Source organism: Pteropus medius, unplaced genomic scaffold (genome assembly GCF_902729225.1).
Source record: "Pteropus medius unplaced genomic scaffold, Ma_sr-lr_union100, whole genome shotgun sequence".
Lineage (NCBI taxonomy): Eukaryota > Metazoa > Chordata > Mammalia > Chiroptera > Pteropodidae > Pteropus > Pteropus medius.
In genome coordinates this window covers 3,678,471-3,701,257 of record NW_024346667.1, presented here as the reverse complement: position 1 = coordinate 3,701,257, position 22,787 = coordinate 3,678,471, and the positions used below count along the sequence as shown (strand labels likewise).

At 52.6% G+C, this 22,787-nt stretch overlaps 1 protein-coding gene across 7 annotated transcripts in view; it reads right to left on the bottom strand.

The window, feature by feature from the left end:
• Positions 1 to 11,413: 11,413 nt before the first annotated feature.
• The window catches only part of KIF13B (kinesin family member 13B), a 167,371-nt gene continuing 155,997 nt past the window's right edge, over positions 11,414 to 22,787 (bottom strand). For 5 of the 7 annotated variants that reach the window (XM_039875850.1, XM_039875852.1, XM_039875854.1 and 2 more), the window contains 3 exons: positions 22,041 to 22,097; positions 19,688 to 20,720; positions 11,414 to 16,482 (listed from right to left, as the gene is read on the bottom strand). In XM_039875850.1, coding sequence (XP_039731784.1) covers positions 16,193 to 16,482; positions 19,688 to 20,720; positions 22,041 to 22,097 — 1,380 coding nt within the window. In that variant the 3' untranslated portion in view covers positions 11,414 to 16,192. The remainder of the gene's footprint in view (positions 16,483 to 19,687; positions 20,721 to 22,040; positions 22,098 to 22,787) is intronic. The other 2 variants (XM_039875853.1, XM_039875855.1) reach the window with 1 other exon arrangement.

Sequence of the window (22,787 nt, the reverse complement as noted above, 5' to 3'; positions counted from 1 at the left end):
CCCAAGTGAAAGTTGGGCACAGTGGCCAGCTCCTGCTGGTGGTATCCTTGTGGGGCGTAGGGGTGGGGCGGGGGACACCGTGGGAGTGGGGCAAGGGTGGGAATTACGCATATAAAACATTCCTTTTTGTGTGCTCTCTAAATAGCCAGGATGTTTACTCAGGATTTGGGGATCAGTTGTCAGCCATATTGAATTTGGCAAACTGAGCTGCATGCCCTGAGAGCCCTCTGTTTCTTCATTTCCATGTGTCTAACTTACATTACCTGGTAACACCTAAGTTATTCACTTGACAGGTGTTGCACCATAATGAGAGCTGAAGGCTTACCCCGGGAGGCAACTATGAACGAACGGCCAGGTTACCCCGTGAGGGTGTCCCTGACGGTAGGACGCTGTCGACGCAGGGCCCTTCCTTTTTCTGTGCTGCAGTCTCCTTCATTATATGCTCTTTTTTCAAAAGATTAACTATCACTTAAGAGGAAAGCTTTCCTTACCGACCTCTCTCAGGAGAACTACTGCACTAAAGTGGTGGGCAAGGCTTTTAGTGCATCGAGCCTATGAGTCCCGTTGCCGATTACAGAAACTCCCCTCACAAACAGATTGGGTTTGGAAAGGCTGTTCTTAATTCTCATTCTTGATAAGTGGACGCACTAAGCTACTGCTCTCACCATCTTTGAGGGCCCAGGGTGGCCTCGTCGATCTGAGGCGCAACCTCGCTCATGTCTATGGACATTCAAAAGCTGGAAGTTTATAAATTGAGAAGTTTCCATGTCAGCATCATTATTCTTTCTTGGTGGAGATGAGAAATAGCAGCAAAAAGAAAGCTAACAAGCTGAAAAATCCAGTTTCCTATAACATTGCTTTTCTCTTGTAATCAAGAGGGGAAGAAACATAGGAAAGAGGGAAACTTCGGCTGCACCCAAGGATCTCACATCCCCTTCTCATCACCACCCAAGGAGCTCAAGATGTCAGAGACGCCTTGGGGTTCCAAGTGTGCATACCCCTGCACTCTCCTTTATCATTGTGCATGTGGCACGTGGGGCCGGGCCGTGAGCAGAACTAAACCTAGTTGACTCCATGCAGGTGAAAGCCAGCTGGCGGTTTTACTGCGCTGACGGTTCGCCACACGCATCGCACGCCATCATCTCATGCGCCAGCTCCCTAACAACAAAGGGAAGGAAGGGCGAGTCTGCATGTCCCTTTTACTTGGCAAGTTTTCAGATCAGTTTGTCCCAGTATTGCGCCCTCCGGTGGGCGTCTGAGCCCCACAGTGCAGCCGGTGCGGGTTCAGGAGCCGTGTGTGCTGTCACCATATCTCCCACACGCTGACCAGAGTAGGGCGTGTGCACACAGCCTGGCTCTCGCTTCATACATCTTGGGATGCCGGCTCCCTTGACTGCATTTTCATTTTCTCTTTTAAATAAAAGTGGCTCCATATAGCCATAATTAACTCTCAAATTCACACTGGTGTGCTGTGATCAAATGAAGGTTTGCCTGAATCCTTTCAAATTGTAACCATGGTAATTGAGGGGGGTGGCATAGAATGAATATATAAAAATATAATGACAATTGTTCTGAATGACTGAGTGTCCTCCTGACATGTAATTAGCTGTTTTAGCAAGACGTAGATTGGCATGGTCATAATTGAAAGGACTTCTGTCCCTTACGTGATTGGAGATGGCAGATCTCCCATTCTCTGTTCCCTTTTAGCACTAACGCGCCCAAGAACATTTGGAACAGCAGCTCAGTAAACTGAAATAATGACATGGTGTTTGTGTCCTCTCTGAAGTGAAAGAAGGATTTGGAGTTATTTCAGCTTCAGAATGGAAGACTGATTATTGCTCCCCATTTGACTTCTAAATTATTTGAAACCTCTCTCACATCCAGTTTCAACCTGCTCCACCTTTGGCAGAAAGTTCAGTCAGAATCCCGCACTGAGTCAGCCACTGACAAGGCCTCCAGGTGGTTGTGCCACTTGCTAACCAGCTAGCGTATTATGTCGGCCTAACTTCAGGACATTTACTGCTTAACAAACCCCCTAGAATTTTTAATTTTTCCTTAGTTACTTGATACTTATTTCCATTGCCATCACCATTAGAAAGTGTTTCTCCAACAGTTTACACATGAGTTAAATAGGGTTTTCCTCATTGGATCACATGACACGAACACATACATAAATGAACACGCGGGCTTGAAACAGCTGTGTGGCATGAATGGAATACTGATATCTGCAGTGTCCAGAAGTTACTGGAGCAAAAGGACACGCGTGAGTTGCACCCGGGTTTTCACACATCGCTCTCACACGGCAGTTCCCAGCTCCCTCACGTCAGCAGCCTGTTCTCCTGAGTGTCCCCACTGGTCTGCTGCGTCAGCCGGACTGTCTGCCTAGCCCTTCCCAATCCATGTTCTTTCCCTCCCACTTCCTTCCTGTCTTTTCTGTCCATCCCGCCCCATCGGGCACCATGTGATCTTGACACCGTACACAGTCCCCTGCCCAACGAGGCCCATCGTTGTCACCCTGCGGCCTCACGCCAGGTAGGAGCTGCCATGTCACTCTCTAGCCTTTCTCCCTCACCTGAATTCTCTATTCAGTTATGTGATGGAGAGTAAGCCTTCACACACACCAGCAGACAGCACCGTGCCCACCGGCCCTTCACAGGCTGCTTCACGCCCCGGCTGTGCCTCTGAGCCCTTTCTGCGGCCTGGACACTCCAGGATTGGCTAGTCGCCACTAAACATACAGCTCCTGTTTTTGTTCATATTCTGCTGCTCATCCTCAAAAATCTTTTCCCCTCTCCGCATACCAGAAAAAATCCTAACCCAAATGCTAGTTAGGCTTCGGTTCCATGAAAATGCCGAGGTAGGCCACTTTTTTGTAACTGTTCTGTCCTGTATCCATACACACACACACACACACACACACACACACACACACACACACACACACACAGAATTTGGAATGGGGTGCCCTTGGGGTTCTTTTATTTTTGTTCCCCTCAAAATACCTGCAGTCCAATGTATAGTTGGATTGGATCAGAAAAAATGCCATGAACAGTTTTTACTCAGTCCTTCTCTTTCTATAACATCTGAAAGCGACTGTCAGCACCCACCCCACGTGCCAGCTTTCAAGACACAAGTATTGTCGCTGAGACTTCTCCATGGGACCCGATCAGTTTTCTGACAGTTGGAGTGAGTGTGGATTTATGACCCTAAAGTGTAGCGTATCCATCCCTTTTCTTATTTTCCCAGCTAACAGATAACTATCTCCATTAAAATTGAAAATCTGTCTTAAGATTAGTGATTCTGAGAACTGACTAGATGAGTATAATTCTGTGATTTGTGAGACATGCATTAAAACGGCCAGCAGAACATTCTGATTATCTGCCCACATTCAAAGAAAATAGAATTATCAGTGCAGTTAAAACCTTCTAACACCATCTACTATTTTAGGGATCAAAGTATTAGATGTGCTACTTAAGGGATGGTGCTACTTAAAAAGAACTAGAGTTAGCAAGATATTTACCTTCCCAGATGTTTCAAAAGAGGCCACTCTGGAGATTCAAAAAACCCTACACCCTATATTCCTTTACCATCAGCAGCCCCCGCTAAAAAGAAAAACCAATTCACCAAAATCAGTGAAAAGATAGGTAGTGCGTACTTATGAAATATGTATTTTGGGGGAAGAAAAGACCAGAAGTTATTCTTATAAGAAACTAGAGTAAAGATGCCATCATTCTAAACAATAATACCACAAAAGACAAACATCCAGACCTCCGAGCGTTCGAGGCTCGTGACAGCAGCTGACCTTCACTGAGCACGTACGGCGTGTGGGGCGCTGTGCTGAGTGTTTACATTGCCTCACTAGTTCCCGAAGATTCTCAGACCCTACACTGAGCTGTACCACCTTAATGGAGTCAAGTCAAGTCTCCAGGTGTTTCTTCATCATCTTAGAATGTTAATTGGAGAACGGATCACACGGAGTATGCCTAACACTGTTCTAAAATCTGCATTTAACCTGTTTCACCGTCTCATGGGACGGGACAGTGCCGGATGATCCCCGCCAGCACACTGTCGCACTGCCGTCATCCTCCCGTGCACTAAATTCCCTTTGACAGTGGACCACGCTGCCGTGATGGTCCAGACCCCGAGCATCCCTCCCCTGGGCTTTTCTCCCCAGTCAGTGATGGCGACAGGACCGCAGCCTTGGCAGCTGTGATGTGAAACCTCTTGTTTCAAGTCTCCCGTCTCCAAGAGGCGAACGTGAAGGTCTTGCCTTTTACTGGGAAGAAATGTGACGGCCGTCTTATTAGTCTGAGTTCTGAGGGGAACTGGAATTTACCAGCACCCCTTGGCTGTAGTTCCAGTTAGTTGAGGCAGAAAATATTAAAATCGCAGACTTCCTGTTTTTTCTCTCCTCTGCTCTTCTAACGTTTTCTTGGCGCCAGTTAACTTTCAGGCATCCTGCTTGTGTTTAGAGCCATTTTGCTAACTCATTCTGCTGTCCCTTCCCTCAGAGTCACGAGAGGCAATGAGGCTGGGCCCATACTTGCAGAGATTGGGGGCCCTGGGATTCTGGTATTGATTAGTGTCTGCCCTGCCCTGTGGGCTGTAGCTCCTCATGAGCTTCCAGCGGCCAGCAAGCAGCAGTTGTGGAGATAAGTCCAGATTTTGGCTCAGCATAAGAACTGTCTAATAACCACATCCAGCAAAGGGGCAAGTGGCCTCAGGGTTCACGTGGAGGCTAGTGACTGCTGTCAGGGACATGGGCTTTAAGCTGGCCCAAGGACTCAACTAAAATGTCATGTTTCTCTTCCCTCCTCTAGCTCTTATCCTCTCAAAAATAAGTAGTTCTCCAGGGGCCGGCTCTGTCACTGTCTCTTCCGACCTGCTGTCATGTCCTAGGCATCCTTGAAGCCCGAGAGTGGAAACCACCCCAGGAGCAAATCCCCATTTGGAGTGGCCCATGGGAGGGACTCCCTGGAAGACTGCTTGGGATTGGTGGTTCCCATAATAGGCAGCTTGTTTCATTAGCTGGCTAATGGGGTTTCTGATTATCCACTGACCCCACCAGAAAAAAAACACCCGAATGTGAAGGAAAGAAGGTATGTGTACCTGTTTAGGTATTGATCCAGATTTGGCATCTGTGGTGGCACTGAAATTTTGGAATGGAGACACTTAACTCCTTCCCTCGGAAGGAGCATGTGACTCTCACCAGCCCCAGCACACGTGGCAGAGGCAGAGATGGGTCATGAAGCTGCTCCCCTTTGAGTTCTTCCAACTTCCCATCATTTCCAGGTCGAGTTTCATTCTCAGTCTCATTTTCTGGCTTCCTTTGAGCACAGAAACCTCTCTCTCTTTTTTTTTTTTTTTTTTCTTGCGCTTTACTGGAACTAAGAGCCCAGCATAAACTTGTGAGGGTCATCTTTCCACTTCATCATTCATTGAAGCTATTAAACTGGAAACAAAATGACATTAGTGCTGTATTAATGTAAACAGCAGCCACTCTAGTGATATTACACTGAACTCTCGTTTCTATGCCAGATCCACAGCGGGAGGTGGGCAGTCACACAGAAAGTGGATGAACGAAGGTGTGAGCTCAGCTATGGGCTCCGTTCAGGAACATTGTCGTTGGTTATGATTTGCCTTGGAAACCACATTTCAATACGTTAGAGTCAGCGAACCCCTTGATGCATCTCTGGAAACAGGCACCGGGAAACCTAAACCAAAGTTCCTGGGGGCTGGGGGGGAGGGGGAAGGGCTCTGTCCAAGCGTTGGCGGCTCTGGCGAGGCTTGTTGCTCACTGGCTTTGCCAGAACACTCTTCTCAGAAGGGACTTTTCTTTTTCTAGTAGTTTTTCCCGCCTTGATAATAGAAAACAAGTCCACGCAGCCTGCACCTCACACCCAGTCCTCCTGCCCCGAGCCTAGAGCGGGCCGTTCCAACTCCCCACATCTGCCTCTGCCTCGTCCGTTCGTTCATCCTGGTCTGCAGAACCCAGAAGGAGAAAGGCCTCTGCTGGGTCAGCCAGCCTGCAAGGTGGGACACTGGCCCTGCCAGAAAATGCCGAGAACATCCTAGTTGCCTCCTGGGAAGAGCCCGCAGCCTTCTCTGATTCCCCGTGGGCTCCCCTCCCTGCCACAGCCCTGGTCCCCTGGGTATGAAGTACCTTCCAAGAATAAATTTCTATTTATGTTTAAGTGCCTAAGCAAGTTACAGACCTCTGGAACCCACCAGAGAGTCGGCCTGTGCCCTGCCTCCTGCCCTTCCCCACCCTGCGCTTAGCCCTCGGGGGAGGGCATGGGCGGCTGCCCCTCCCCAGGGTCCCCGTCGGTCCCCATCGTTCTGCAGGCAGAACAACTGCCAGCGCAAGCGCTCGGGCAAGATCGCCGTTGCCCCATCAGGCCGGCTTTCTCACTCTTCCCTGTGCTTTTTTCGAGGTGTTTCTGTTGATGGTCTATGGTCTTGGTTCAGAGAGAATGTTTAGGAATCTGCTTAGCAAAATCTGTAGCTACTGAGTGAAGATGGGGGAGCAAGACACCCCTGGAGCAGCATCCTGTCTTTGTCAGCAGCTGCAAAGCGCGTCCAGATCCAGGAGGGCAAAGAGTCGAGTGATCACAGTTAAAAACATGATGATTCACTTGCCATCGTTAGTCACTGGAACCCTGGCCACCTCTCTGCGTCCTCTCTGCCCAGATTTGAGGTTCAGGATGTCTGCTCACAGCGGCTCAGCGGTAGGGTGAAGCAAGATCAGAAGTGCGTCTTTGAAAATGAGTGTGAGATTATGTGTTTGCTTCTTTTTAAGTCATTTAAGTCTGACCTAAATGCGGGGCCTTCATTCCATGGTGGGTGAACGACGATCGTTTGTGACTGCGCTCTGTTCTCATCTCGGCACTAAGCAACGCTCACATGATTTGTTGGCGCATTGGGTTTCGCAAAATGGAACAATCCACAGCCAGGCACTTTATTTTCATTAATAATCCAACATTTTTGTTCGGACAATGTAATAACCCCAATGCTGGGCGTTCACATTTACGAGGTAGGGGCGTGTTTGCCAGAGGGAATCTTCTGACTTGGATAGAGCAGGGGAAGTGGGTTGATGGCAGTGATCAGATGGGTAATTATTGCCGTGGTGACCATGAAAGCGAGGCTCTTCTGGAGCATGTGACACCAACCCGGACGTGGGCAGTCACTGTCACTCAGTTCTCTAGATGCTATTTTTATAGGTTCTACCAAGTGCTTATCAATTACCCAGGTTGTAATTGAAAGATGAATGTAAGGAGAGGGCAGTGAGCTAGGGGAACAACAGTGCAATGTGATTAGAGGCAGGAAGAGAAGCCCAGTTTCTTTTCACTTAACTGGCCTTGAACTTGGAGTGCTGAGGAGTAATTGTGTTGCGGGATGACAGGCAGCCCTGTCTACTGTCACGGGAGGGTGGGAACTACCTGGTGCAGCAAGTTAGAAAATGAGAAGCAAGCTTGCCTGCCGTAATTTGATCAGATACCACGGGACTGCCGGAAAGTCTTGCGCATCACCAAATACTCGAGTGATCTGTGGGGGGCTGTGTGGGGGCCCCGCAACTAGGCTGTGGCAGAGCGCCCCTCCTGCCTCAGCCATCGTGTGTCTCAGTCTTCATGTTTCCCTCTGGCATCTCCTGGTCTCTGTCCTCATCTTATATACCATGTGTCCCTGAGGGGTGTCGCACCTGTGTCCGAGTCTGCTGTAAGGTGTTCAGTCTACCTCAAGGGGTCACCATGGTCAGCTCTGTCCCGTAGCAATCCTTTGGACGTCGCCACACACACTGGAATGTATATCTGCCCCTGGCTCTGCCTCCCCGTCAGTAACCTCCCGGCCCCATCTTCCCTGTAATCACCACAGACTCCTAGTGCAAATTGGATGCTGCTTTAAATGTGAAAACAATTGTTCAAAAGCTATAAAACCTGAATGAAAGCTAAAGCTGAATTTATAAGCCTTGTTGCGTATGAGCCAAAAGTGCAAAAAGCTCTATATAATGAACTAACCTGCCACTCGTATAAATATAAATATATATAAATATATTAAAATCAGACTGTTCTACAAAATTGTGTATTTGTATTTTTGTGTACGTACAATTTTCTGCTAAGCAGAAGGAGGATGTAGTATAGGATGCTGTGAGAAGAGATTTGGTTTAATCCTATTTCTTTGTTACTTATTTTTGTTAACATCAGATGCCTGTCTTTGTCTTACATGTGTATGACACTGTTTGGAAAGCTGCAGTATCTCTCTTCCTAAGTTCAGAGTCGGTTGGAGAATGAAATCTGGGCTTTAGAGAGCTGTCCAGGCCACCAAACTTGGGTAAGTGGACAGAGCTCGGCCTTGTACCGCCCAGGGGCCGTTGGTGGTCCTGAGGGGGACTGAGGGGGACTGAGGGGGGCAGGGCCTCTGGGAAGCAAAATCTCCTAGAAATCAGCTTCCAAAAGAAGAGTGTCAGCTCTCTCTACCAGACTCTCCACTAGGCCCACGGGGAGGGGACACAGGATGTCTCTGAACTGAGGGACAGGACCTCTTATCTCTGGGCCAGAAGTTTGCCCAGAAAGCAGCAGGGGGTCTGCCCGGCTGTCGTGCCAGCCTCTTGGCCATCCCTGGACTCCATGCCCCTCTTTGAGTAGTCGCTGCCTTTTTCAGATCAGGTTACCAAATACGCCTCCCCTCTGCTGAGCTGCTGGCGCTTCTCCACGCAGACCTCCAGCCCAGCTCCCTGGACCGTCTCAGAACCCACCTTCCTGGTGCTAACACACACGAGGGGGGTAGAGTGGCTGCCAGTAATGGTCAGGAGTCTACCACCTGAGAGGCCAGGCCGGAAGACGAGCCCGTGCCCAGGGCAGTTGCCCCTTCCACGACCCCACTGCCCACCCACCTCTCAGCCCGCCGCAGTCCCTCCTGACGTGACCCTTCCCTAGGGAGAGCGATACTGCACCTTCCTCTGTGGGACTCATATTTATAACAATGTGTAATGACTGTAGCAAGAAGCCCTTGTTTCTAGATGTAAATGGTCAAAGAAACAAGTGCTCTATTGTATTGATTAAAATAGTTCCAATGAGTCCTGTATCATTGTATCTCCTATTCTGGATTAGTGCCTTTTGGACAGTAGACTGTTCTGTAATTAAAATGTAGTATATACTGCTTTTTTGTACAGTTTTGTTTTAATAAAACTTTTTTTTAATTTGTGTTTATTTTAGTATTGTACCTATTAGAGAATAAAACGTATAACTGAACGACGCCTGGTTGGGATTTCTTTGGGAAGGAACATCCGTCTGGGAAGTGCCTGACACTGACGAGGGGCGGGAGCGTTGTTTTGAGCATCAGTCCCTTGTGCTTTAAAAAAGGATCAGTACACCCAGAGACCCGAAAGTGCGTGCAAAGGGTTAAGGAGGCAAACTACCAGGGTGAGAGGGAATGCTGGCTCTCAAGAACACCCCGAGTCCATCCCAGTCCACTTCTGTTTCGTGGTGTCCCCTCGCTGGGGGCACCAGCCTCCCAGCTTTCCTTCTGACGTCCCACCATCTTCCCAGGATCCTAGCAGTTTCTCCACCTTGAACTGTGCTGAGCAGCGACACCACACACCTTTACTCCCCGCTCCTAGCCAGACCCTGAGCACCTCGTTTTCTTAAAACAGCCATCTGTCCTGGGGCGTCCCCTTCAGCAGTCAAAATAAAAATGAAAGAAAGCCAAAGCTTTTGTTATTTGTTTCTTTAAAGGCATCCAATAGTTGGGATCAAATTCTTGAGCAGGACAAAGCACACGAGCTCCCCTCTCTCACCCAACAGACAAATTGATTTACTTTCCCCTTCTCAAAGAAAACCTGAAATAAACGGTCTCTTTTCATTACACGTAGTTAGAGAAGACTGCAAAGTTTTCAGTTGCCCCCAAACCCTAAGCTGCCAGGGGAAGGAGGGCCGGAGATGAGAGGGAAGGGGCAAGGCAGGGCCAGCCCCTCCCCGTGCTCCTGTTTGGCCAACATTGCTCCTCCTGATTCTGTCCTTCCTGCCGCCCCCCCCCCCCCCGAAGTCTTCCCCACCTGTTTCCCCAACACCGCCCCTCCCCCTTCGTCTCTAAGTCCTCCAGACACACTTGCCCAGAGGCGACTTCCTCAACCCCTGCAGCCTCTGGGGCACAGGACAGGTGTGCAGATGTTCACTGAGTGACTGAGTGGGTGAGTGAATGAAGGAAATAAATGTGACAAATCGACCAGGGTCCATTTTGGGATCTGAGCGACCAGAAAGACCCCACAGCCTCATGCAGACAAATGAGACCTCATTGAGTTGCAAGAGAGTAAGTAGCAGCTCGGAAAATAAGATTTATCCTAGGAGCTAGATCAATTCTACATTCAGACTCCTGCCTCAGAGCAGGGCAGCTCCTGCCAGCCAAATTTCTGTCATTATTTGGCAGTGCTTATCTCTGAGAACAACTCTTGGGCACTTATGAATATAAACAAGTCCTGCTGAGATGTGCTCTGACTGATGGCCACCTCCAAAAAGCCCCTCCGAGTGGCTGCAGCCCCACATTTGCAAGTACATTTTATATGAGACGAAGGCCGAGTGATTCACTGACGCAGGGAAGGAAACAGCTTTACGCAGGGTCACCATCTGTGTGTCTTGCCGGTGCTGGGCTGTGCCCGTGACCACTAGTAGGCCCTGCCGGCAATCTCAGAGGAAGCTTGCTCACCCTCCCAGGTCAGAGGGGCTGGGCCCCAGTCCCTAGTGTTGTTGCAAACCCACAGACCTCGCTGGGCTACACAGCTGGGTGCCACGGCTTGAGGATGTTGGCCTAAACAATAAGCAGGCTCCAACAGCTAATGTCCCAGACGGTGGCCACTGCCCAAATCCTCCTCCCTTCCCCTAAAAACCTGTTGCAGAACCTTCAAGGATCGACTCACCCGTGCAGTAGTGGAAAGAAGCCCCCTGCTCCCCAGCTGGAGGGTCTTGCGTGAGGCCAATTGTGCAAATCAAGGTCGGTGGCAGAGCCATGTCCTGAGAGCTGGGACATCTCTACTCCAGAGAAGTGGCCTGTCCCCACCCCTCCACTCCAGGCAAGCTGTCCCTGAGTTAGCCCAGAAGCTCCCATTACCTTGGGTCTAAGGCCGCCAGAAAGCTGCTATTGGTTCTTAGCTCCTGTGAGACACCTCAACTTAGGGGTCTAAGACTGGCCACAAAACCAGTGGGGCCTCCCTGGTTCTTTAGCCCAAATCGCAAAGGTGCAGGGGCTGGGGAGGTGTGCTGGCGGCCTGCTGCTTCCTTGGACCTCCCTCTTCGGGGCTCCATCTTGAAAAGCCCCACCTCGATCAGTCAGAACAAGGCCACTCCTTGCCCTGTGGGATGGTTTCGAATGAGCCCAAACACTCCCACGTCAGGGGGGAGGGGAAAACCACCAGGCTCTGACATAGGCAAGAAATCATCTGATTTTATTTAGAAGCAGCAGGTCATATGATGGAAAGGTATATATGGTACAAAATTACAGAGGTTTAGTTCATTATACAATACAAATCATTAAGTCTTTACAATTCATTAGAGTCTTTGGATTTTTTAACTCACATTTCACGTGTAGCTAATCAATATGCTCCCCCCCAATCAGAGTCACTTCTTTATATGTGAACCCATCATATTTACAGAACTCCACACACAGAGATGATGTTCCAAGACTCTCCCAACACAATTAGTGTCAGCAACCCAGCAAAAGGCACGATGGATTTCTGAGAGAGGTGTGTGGGGACAACCAAGTCAGTGTCTTGAGGATAAAATGCAGGCTCCACTCCCAGTCTCCAAGGTAAGGCACGACAGAGAGGTGGCCACCGTCTCAGGCACTGCCTGTCTGAGGCAGCCCTGGGAGCTGAGGGCACCATGAGATGCAGGCCCGCAGCAGGCCTGGGGTAAGGGGGGCTAATCTTAGCCAGGAAAATAAATACCATGGACTCCTTGTCAGTTTCACATACATGGAACTTTAAGCCAGGAGAAGAAAACGTAAGGAAGTAACGGGAGATCTGAATACCTAAGCCTTTCAGACCCTTCACAGCTCATTCTCTCCCTAGACACACCGCTGCCCACCCCGTGGATGGGGCCGGTGGTCACCATGAGCACACACAATGGGAGGCAGAGGCCAAGCGGGTCCCCGTCCAGTCTCTGCCTAGGGTGTTCGTGTGGCACCTACAGCCTCACCTGGCCCCAGCTTCTGAGTGGCCCAGCCCATTCCCTCCTGCTGCCACAGTAAACCCCAGAGCATGGGGCCAGCTAAGAACTGAACCCCGAGTCTTAAAGCTCACACTTTCTTTCTAACATCAGGGCTGTTTGTTAGTGAGGCGAGAACGATGCTCAAGGGAGTCGAGCCCCTCGGGTCCCGACTCTCAGGCCCGCACCTTCAGCCCGGTACGTGCTGGGTTGCGGGCTGCCAGGGCTGCGGCTGCAGTGACCCCATCTACTGCACGGCCCCGCTTTTCCAGGTTCAAGTTAACATCAGTCTGCACCAAGAAGTGAGTGAAAACGGAAGACCGGGGAAGGAAAGACCGGGGCAGGCCGGGCTCCCTGCGCACGCGCATTGCTCCCTGAGCCACCCAGGAAGACAGGGACCAGGCCAGAGTGATGGCCCCAGCGTCCTGCGTGCGCCCCAGGCAAGCCATCCACACACCGGCCCTGAAGGGATGTCCAGGTTGTGAAGCAAGGAAGACAGGGGGCCCGGGACTGCAAACCCTGCCCCCCGCCCCAAGGGCCTGGCGCAAACCGCCACGCCCCGAGCAGGAGAGCCGCACTGCGCCCACGGCGACGCTGGAGGTCGGGCGCCGGGGTGGCCACGTGCTGACCTCCCAGCACACGAACAGCTCGCCGAGAGCAGCAACGTGACAAACGTCTCCTCCCAGGGCAGCCCAAACACGCTCATTCGAAGAAAACCCCAGGCAAGCGGAGAGCTCCGCTCCTCCTAGAGGAACCGCTCCTCCGCCCCGCGGGCCTCGGGCCCCGACCCCGCCCCGCACGCACGGCTGAAGGCGGCCAAGCAACCGGCCAAGCAACCGGCCAAGCAACCGGGCCAACCCCGGTGAGCTGCCGGCGCGTCCGATGGACGCCACGGGCCCCAAACACAGCTTCCCAGGAAATGGAGATGGTGGAAAAGGTCCACGGGGAGCGGGATGGGGGGCAGGACTAGTGCGAGAAGCTCGGGCACAGGAAACTGAGTTTGGGAGGAAAAGGTGGGCCCGAAACCTCTTCAGCTACCAGGGCTGGCCTGGGCGGACCTCCCGGGCTCTTCGCGTCCCTGAGAGCTCCAGCTAACAAGACCTGCTCCAGGCGCTAATTCCATCACAGTCCATCCCATCCTAATTAAACAATGACAGAGAGCACAACACCGCTTGTCCCCAAGACGGTTCTGGAAGGTTGCTGCCAACATGTTACAGGGCACACTGGCTCCAACAAGTACTCGCGAAGTGAGGATCACAAACACCCAGCCGGTGCCCGGCTTTCCGCCACCGGCAGCCACCTGGGGCTCGGAGCAAGAGCTGCTCTGCCCAGAGGAAGGGGTGGCGCTGGTCCCAGCAATGGCCGCAGGTGACGGTGACACAGAAAACTCTTAACACGACTGTGCTGGCAAAGTCACAACAGGAGCACAAAACTGAGTGCTGTATTCGGGGACACAAGCCCAGCAGGTGCTCCCCCAAATGCAGCTGCAGACAGGAAGGACGAAGCAGTCCCCAGAGACCCGGGGCACCCAGCAGGCCCCCGCCGCCCTGGGGAAGGAGACGAGTCCCTGACCCACCCTCTCCGAGGGCAAACCCAGCCGCCAGGACTAGAAAAGCAGGACACCTACCTCCCAGGCCAAGGGTGCCATGCGGGCGGGGACAGGACGCTGGAGGCGGTTGCCACCGGGGAAGCTGACCGATCGGAGCCCCCACCAGGGGACCTGGGCCAGGGAAAGCCAGCCAGGCATCACTGGGGGCAGGGGCAGCAGGTTGTCCTTAAGGGAGCCGGGGTTAGATCACTAAAACCTGGGTGTGGGCGTGAACTCCCCGTCTGGGGGCGGAGCTGGGCTGCGGCCAGGTGCATCAAGGAGGGACTGGCAGTCACCAGCTGGTGCTTCACAGACAACGCAAAGTGCCCAGGCTGGGAGTCAGAAGCTGGAATTTCTGTAACCTGGAAAAAAAATCACTGAACTTTCCTTGGTTTTAGCTCATTCCCTGTGAGAAGATCCCTTCCAGTTCTAAAACTATGAATGTGCACTGAGATAAAGCTATTTAAGGAGCTTCTGAACTTCTGGCCCTGTCTTCCCTTCCGTTAAAATGGGGGAGGAAGTGACAGTGTGGCAGCTCTCGACCAGCTGATGTCTTATCAAGGGCCAGCAGACCCCAGGCTGAGATGGGGGCCCGGCCCAGCACTAGCCAGCTGAGAGCAATTCCATTTCATTCTGCAGTTTATCCAACTGCGGGCACCACGGGAAGGGCGGGAGAGGCAGCTTCACCTGGCCCACAGCAGCCGGCTGGGCCGGCCATCACCATGTGCATGCACTAGGAGCTAATTAACCCTTGGCCCCTTCCCCGTGGGTCTACGTGTGCGGTAGCTGTACCCGATGGGTGCCCGTCAGGGCTCTCCCCCCTCCCGACAGCCTGCCACGACTCGTGAGGGGCTTCAAATCCCTAGAGAACCACGGATTTTTCAAAAACAGAGTCTGGATGTTGTTTTTAGAGTCTAAACATGAGAACCAAAAACATGCGCCAAGATGGCTGAGCGCAAACCCCAACACGAGGCGCTCGCGATGACAGGCAAGGGAGGCAGCTGACGTTCGGCACCAGGTCCCTGGGTTCCTGCTTTAGGAAGGACCAGGAGCACCGGCTCTCGCTCAGAGGTTCCCTGGCCCTGGAGGCCCCGCTTTGCCTCCCCCAGGCCCCGCTCCCCGCTGGTCTGCAAGGCTCCTGTCCTCTTTGTGCTTCCACACACGCCCTCCCAATGAGCCCAGCAGGACAGGGCTGCGGGACCAGAGGTGTCCTGGCAGGAGGTGGACGATGTTCGGGGGTGTTTCGGGCTGCCCAGGCTGGGCCTGGTTTGTGGTTCTGCAAGGGCCCAGCCCCAAGGATGGTGGACGAGCACCCCCTCTGCAGATCCAGGCTGAGGCGTCAGGGTATAGAACTACCAAGAAGTTAAGCTGGTCTAAGGACCTTCCCAGAAACCAAAATTGCACCAAATAAGGTTGTGATGCCCCTGAATGACTTTGTCATTGACTGCAGAAGCACGACATAATTCTCTAAGTTTTTGCTGTCATCTTATTAGAGTAAGGCCACTTGTGTATCTGCATTAAAGGGACATAAGGAGGGAGGGTCATCCTCTGGCCTCTCGGGGAACCCCGGCCCGAGGCAGAAGGCTGGCAGCTCCCAAGGGGCCACAGAGGCTGGCAATGTGCAAGGCAGGCCCTGGGTACCTGCACCTGGGTGGACGATTGTGGCTCGCAAATTATTTCGGGTTTCGAAAAAATAAATATAAATAAATATATTCCAAGTACTCTGTGTAGGGAATAAACGGCAGAGAGAAAAACTTTCTAGGTATAAAGATGCTAAAACACCCACAGAAAAATCTCTAAGAAACCCTGTGGAAAGGAAGAAGGAAGAGTGGGAGGGGCGGGCCCAGCAGCCCTCTCTGGGGCACACCGGACCTTGTCCCAGAAGCCCCAGCCGGCCAGCCAGAGGCACCTTTGGGAGCATGTTACTTGGTGTGGGGGATTCGGGGACGAGAGCATACGTGGAGCCTGAGGAGCAAGCCAGCACCTGGGGCAGGTGGGCTGGGGCACCAGCCCTGGGGGCAGAGGGAGATGCCCCGCTCCTGGGGGGAGGAAAGGCACTAGTTATGATTATTCTTTAAATTAAGAGATTAATGGGGTCACTAGAACAGAAAAAACAGCAACAACAGCCCCAGGTGGAGAGAGCCCCAGGCTCGGGACCTCGCTCTCCACAACCCAGGATGGCACTAAGCTCCTAGAACCTTCGACTCCACTATGCTGCGGAGAGAGAGGCCTCCTCGTGCTCTGGGTAGAGGAAGAAACAAAGCTTCTAGAGTTCTGGGAGAAACAGGGAGGTCACCAGCCCTGCATCGTCGTGCAAAAGCCTTCACTGCCTGCGCCTCCAAGGAAGGGCGTTTGAGGTGACACGGCCCCTCGGCTCCTGCGGTCAGTGTCCACCTGGGAGGGCGCCGGCTCAGCTGGCCCAGGATTTCCGGTTCTCGGGGTTCTTGTGGCTCCTGTCGGCCCCCAGCGCCGTGGTGCCCTCGGCTTTGGCCAGAGCCGCAGTCAGGGAGGCCAGGTTGGTGGCGGAGCCAGAGAAGGCGCTGCTCCTGCGGGGCTCGGGGGTCCCCTGAAGCCTGAGCCCTGCACTGCGTCGCCGGCCTGCACCTGCCGCCCTTCGAACCCGGCCTGGCCTCACCAGCAGCCCGTAGCCGGGGCTGCACCTGAAGTACTGCTTCCCTCCGATGGAGCCGTCGTTCTTACCTGGGGGGAAAGGAACAGAAGATGTAGAGGTGGCTCCCTCGGCTGCTCATGACCCCGACAGACCCCTCCGTATAGGGCCCCCATGTGCCAGATGGCCCCAAGCAGGCCCCGCACAGGTGCTCCCCACTGAACAAATGAGGCCGGGGCAACGGGCTCTGGGCAGCACACACTGGCCACCAGGACCAGACGCCGGCTCCCTACCGTCTCGGGGGATGTCGATATGCTAGTCCCGCCATTTCTGACATCAAAGCTGCTACCCCCACCCAACCTGGGGGCTCAGATTATCTTCAATCTAGATGGTCAAACTGTAAACCTAGGATGAATGTTGTTGATTGAATGCTAATTTTTCCTAAATCTATTATTAGACGGAGACTGGCAAATCACCGAATTATAGCTAGTCAGATGTTACACCTGATTTGTCAAGATAGTGGGAAGAAGTTTCCCTTGTAAAAGCGAATAAAAAATGCTTTAAGGTGAAGGGTGAGAACGCCACAGCCGGGTGGGGGGCGGGGCAGGGAGACCTGAACGTAGGGGCCGCCTGACCCCTAAATGTCAACCTCCCATGGTGACGGGTTGGTAGGGAACATGATCTTTATGACAAAAACGATCACGAATTTTCTATACTCACTGTCTGCACATCCTAACCTGCCCTCCTCTCTACTCCACTCCAAACAGGCCCACCCTGCACCACCTCTCAAGGTCAACACGGATCACCTTGGTCCAGGACCACCTCTCGAGGTCTCAGACAGATGATCTCTCCCCATCTCTGGCCACTGCCACCGTGGGCTCCTGGGACACTCCCACCTCCCATCTTGCCGGCTCCTCCCTTCCAGAGTCGTCCTCGCAGGGCCTGAGTCTGGGCCCGCTCCCCTGGGGGCTCGCCCCGGCCCGCACGCTTGTGAACCCTGATGCCTCAGCCGTGTCTCCCGCCCAAGCGTGGCTCCCCCCGGCACCTCAGCTCCACCTGAATGCCCGACCCGCATCCCCAACTCCACCTGCCCATCACAGAACTCTGGTTCCTCCCGCCCTGCACCCTCGCCTGCTGTCTCGGGCTCTCCCATGAGGTCATGACCCTGCTCTCTAGTCACACTCAGATGACAGCCTTACTCCTTTCTTCTCCTGATGTTCTACAGTCCCTCAGTCCTGGGGCTTCACCGTCACACTTTTCCTGACTCTACCACTTCTCACCACCTCCGTGTCACCACTCACCCCAGCCACGACATCTGCAACAGCCTCCTACGTGGCCTTCTCTCTCCTCACCCCAATTCTATTCTCCTTAAAAAGACATCTTTTTAAACTCTCCAATGGTTTCCTGCTATACTTCGCCCTTTGTGACCCGGCCACTGTGCTTCTCCAGCCTCCTGCTGACCTTTGGGCTGCCCCTCAAATACAGCAAGCTTGTTCCTGTGCGAAGCTTGTACCCAAAGTGTGCCCTCGGCCTGCCATGCTGTCCCCAGCCCAACTTCCTCCTCTACAGCACTCACACCTCTGCTTCCCTCAGTACGATTTAAAATACTTCTCACCTACCATCCTCTATCTGCTTAGCCTGTTTTATTTTCTTCACAGCTTATTGCTCTCAAATTTATTTGTTTCTTTGTTTACTTGGCAATTTTCTCCCTCTCAAATAAAAGTCCAGTGAAACCAGGGGCTTTGTTTTGTTCATCCTCCGAATCCAGGACAGTGACTGGAACACAGCAGGTGCTTAGTATTTATTTGTTGGATAAATTCATCTATTTGCTAATCTCCCTCTGATTCCTGAATTCAATTGCAAATATATTCTTTCCCATTTACCCTTCACATTTCAGCAGGAATGGAGTTTAAAAAATATTCCAGCCTGTGATACATTAATCTTCTAGATCCACCGAATTACAACATTCTTTGCCAAAATTATTTTTAAAGACAGTGAGTGACTTCACAGCTCAGCTGAGGGGCCCCGAGACAGAGTCCGTGTGGGGCAGGCCTCGGGTTTCCCTGTGCAAACAGCGGCTCCACCGTCCAATGACAGCCCCTCCATGCTGGTTCTCTACAACTTGGCTCCATCCTCACAGCTCTGCCCACCAGGCCACACACGAGCTGCCCTAAAACCCGTCTCCACAGCTCCCAGCCCTCACCTCAGAGAGGCTGGGTGGGAAGGGAGAATGGAAGTCAGTCTGGCAGTCCTCAAAATGTTCAACATAGAGCTAACTCCTGGGTATCGACTCAAGAGAAAGGAAAACGTGTGTCCACACAAAAACTGAGGCACAAACAGCACATACACAATGGGGTATCACTCGGCCCAGCAAGGAGTAACACACGCTACAACTGGATGAGCCGTGGGAACACCATGCTCAGCGACGCAAGCCAGATGCAAAAGCCCACGTTGTAGCGTTCCACTTATGTGAAAGTCCAGATTAGGATATTTCATATAAATTTAAAGAGACAAAAAGTAAGTTAATGGTTACCTAGGGCTTCAAGAGGGGAAGTGTCTTGCTAATGGACATGTGGTTTCTTTTTGGGGTGGTAAACCTATTCTAAAATTAGATTATGGAAATAGTTACACAACTCTGTAAATATACTAAAAACCACCGTATACTGTAAACGGGTGGATTTTATGTAAATTGCATCACAATAAAACTGTTTAAAAAGGAAATCTGAAGGACAATTTCCTTAAGTCCTGTCCTCAGTTTTTCTGAAAATGATGCTCTATTTGCTTTAAGCTGTACCATTCTAGAATGAGGCTTCAAAGACTTGCAAGCCTGCGATGGATCTTAGATCACCCTATTGTCTGATCTCAGCCTATGCGCCAAGGAGCCTTGGGATGTCTTAGTAACAACTGAACATCCACACAGGCTCAGTGCCTGTAACCCGAGCAAACGCAGCAGATACAGCTACTATTATAGTTCAAATGCAAATGCTTCTGTGACTAAAAAAGGAATAATGGCATTTAAATTCATTACCAAATTTATAGTAGCTTTCAATTAATGTCTTAGGTTTCTGAGAAATTTCTGGAGGTTAAAAAAAGAGAACCTAACTCTCAAAACACTTAAGAAAAGCTTATCTAATGAAAATTTCTGATTCTGAAAAGTGGCGACTCAGAGACTCAGAGACATGTCCGAGGGCACACGGCAAGCTTTTGGCAGCACCACAGGCGGGGCCAGCACTTTCCCACCAGACCGCAGTGAGCACGTCCAGTGTCAGGAACCTGTCCCGAACAAGCCACACTCACCTGAAGGTGAATCCAGCTCCACTCCAACCCACGTGCCCTCCTGGAAGTCGGTGGGCCCGACGTATCTCACAATGCCCACTTTGTTGGTGCCCACGATAACGTGTTCTCCTTCTCTGAGCCACTCTGGGACCTCACTGGCTTCTTCGGAATCAGAGGAGACTTCCAGCTTCTCCAGAGCCTGTCCCTGTCCTCCGGAGCTGCCATCGCCTGGCCCTCCTGAGGCCAGCGGGTCCTCAGTGGCACCAGAGGGGCAGCCAGGGTCCCCGCTGAGCATGCGCGTGAACGACTTCAGCTCCGAGGTTCGCACCTTGCGGATTCTGAATGGAGATGCTGGTGCAGGCGACTGAGACAGCAGGTCAGGAGGCAACTGTGGTTTGGAGACATCCGGCTCTAAGCTGGTGATTGGCTTGGCCTGGTCCTTGGGTCCTCCAAGCGGCTTGGTGGCCGGGGAAAAGTTGCCGCTGCCCTGCGGGAGGGGTGACTCCTTCTGAGGGGCAGAAGTGGGAAGACGAGCCGGTGAAGTGGCTGCTTCTTCGTTCTGCTTCTCGGAGGAAACTGCTCCATTGGCCTGGGCGGCACTGGCACTGCCACCGCCACCGCCACCGTCGCTCTGCGCAGCCTGCTTTGCTGGGACAGGCGGAGAGGGAAGGCCGCTCTCGCCCTGTGGCGGGGCGGGGAGAGCACCGTCTGCACCAGGGGCAGCAGATGAAAACGGGGACTCAGCCTCAGGGCCGGCCTGGCAGGGGACAGGAGGGGGCGAGCCGCACATCTGCCCGCCGGCCTGGGCCGTGGCATCCAGGCCCAGGGCGAACGCGTCGGACAGCGTGGCGGTGGAGACGCTGTGTGAGAAGTACCCGCTGGAGGCCTCGCTCAGGGGGCTGGGCGGCCCCTCCTGCACTTCGGGGACCTGCGTGTTGGTGGCCACGCCCTGGGGTGGGGACACTTGAGTTGGTTTTTCATGGGTCTTCACCACAGGGACAATGTGCACAGTCACGTCAGGGGCCACGCCAGCCCCTCCTCTCTCCCGGTGAGCCTGAAGCAGGAAGGGAGGAAGGAAGGGAGGAAGGGAGGAAGGGAGGAAGGGAGGAAGAAGTGACTGGTTAGAATTTACGGTTCAGTATCCATTTCCAAAAGAACTGAGACAGATGCTGTGTTGTTCCGTGAAACCTTAAAGCTTTAGTGGAGAAACGAGCACTGCTGTGCAGCGGGGCCGACAGGTTCCGGTACCGCGGACCTCCCCGGGTGACCCGGCTTTTCAAGCACCGGGATCCCGAGGACCCTGCTGCACTCCGGTCGTGCGGAGACCCGAGCAAACGCCTGGGGCCCGCCCCTTCCATCTCCTCACCCTCCATCTAAACTAGAGAGTCTAACAGCTCCTCGCGATATTGTAATTATAGTAAGAAATACATATTTGGTCTTCGTCCCCATTTCTGACACAGTTCTTTCTAAAACCCTTGGAATTTCCTAAGTGATAAGGGCAATAAAGGTGTCCTGGTATTCATAAGAAGCCCCCTTCCATCAACTCCCGAGTTTACGTTAACAAAGTAACTTTTAGAAATCCCCTAAGGGTGAGGGCTGGTTGCCGTTGGGACCAACCATGCTCAGGAGGCTGGAACTTTCAGTTCTACCCTCTGATTGCGAGGGAGGGGAAAAGAACTGGGGGTTGCATCAGTCACCAATGGCCAGTGATTCAATCGACCATGCTTATGTGATGGAGCCGCCATGAAGACCCGAAAGGACAGGTTTCAGAGTTCCCGGGGCTGGTGAACACGTGGAGGCGCGAGGAGAGAGTCGCGCTCAGAGGGGATGTGGACGCTCCGCACGCCTTCCTCACACCTCGTCCTCCGCCCCCCTTCCATCGGGCTGTTCCCAAGCTACACTCATTTATAATAACTTGTGATTTCTCTGAGTTTTGTGAGCCACTCTAGCGAATTAATCAAACCCAAGAAGGGGGTCATGGGAACCTGATGTGCTGCTGGACAGTCAGAAGTAGAGGGGATGACGTGGACTTGAGACTGGCGTCTGAGTGGAGGGCAGGCAGGCTGGCGGGACCGCGCCCTTCACGTGTGGGATCCGACGCTATCTCTGGATAGACAGGGTCATGACGCGTTGAATTCTCGGACACCCAGCTGATGTCAGAGAACTGCTTGGTGGTGTGGGAAACACCACACACGGGGCTGCCTGGAGCATGGGTCAGTGTGGTACAAGGCAGGCAGGGCCTTGCCAGAGCATGGCACATAGTAGGCACATACTACAATCTCCATTCCCTCACCCCCACCCTCAACATCCCCCACCTCCCCACGCTCCGGCTAAGAACTTTGCTCCTGAAGAAACAGATCCCCTCCCTACCTACCACTGACTTCCCAAGGAGACTGTGAGCATCACGAGAGGCCAGAAGAGAACTTTCCTCCTGCAAAATTGAAATGATGACCTCATTGGAGGATCTGAAAGTACTTCAACTCGGCTTCATCGGCTCAGGCTTAAAGAGATGACCCTTGGGCTTGCTACTGATGGCCATTCCTGGCTGGGAGGCATGAAGAGGGAGGGACAGAGGCTGCCTGCAGTCCATGCCCTTTCTCTGAGAGGCTATCTTTCAGGCTGCCATTGAAGGCTGGTCCCATGTCACGGGGCAGGGGGCCCTCTGGCCCTCTGATCCTGGTAGACACAGGCCAAGCAGCAGCCAGCCCCCAGCGAGGAGCGACTGAGGATGGAGCCTCAGCGGCTGCCCTCTCCCTCACATCGCTCTGAGTCACTCCGGCAGAGACACAGACAAGGCCCCATCTCATGGGGAATGACGACAGCCACAGCTCATCCAAATTCTACTGTTTCTGAGGTGCTCGTAAGGTGTTCCTTCGTTCATAATTTAAGTCATTTGAAGAAGGTGGCAGATTACCTCTCTATTTCCGATTCACAATGACAGGGGGAAAAAAGTCTGCAGGAATGGGGAATGGGCTTGGGGCGGTGGAGAGGGTGCTGTTCAGAAAAAGAAATATGCTGTCCAATATTTACAGAAAGATTATTTATATTACAGGAATGGCCATATTCCATTTGAAATACAGGATTTATTTGAACTGGGAAACAGCTGAGATCTATAAGTCTC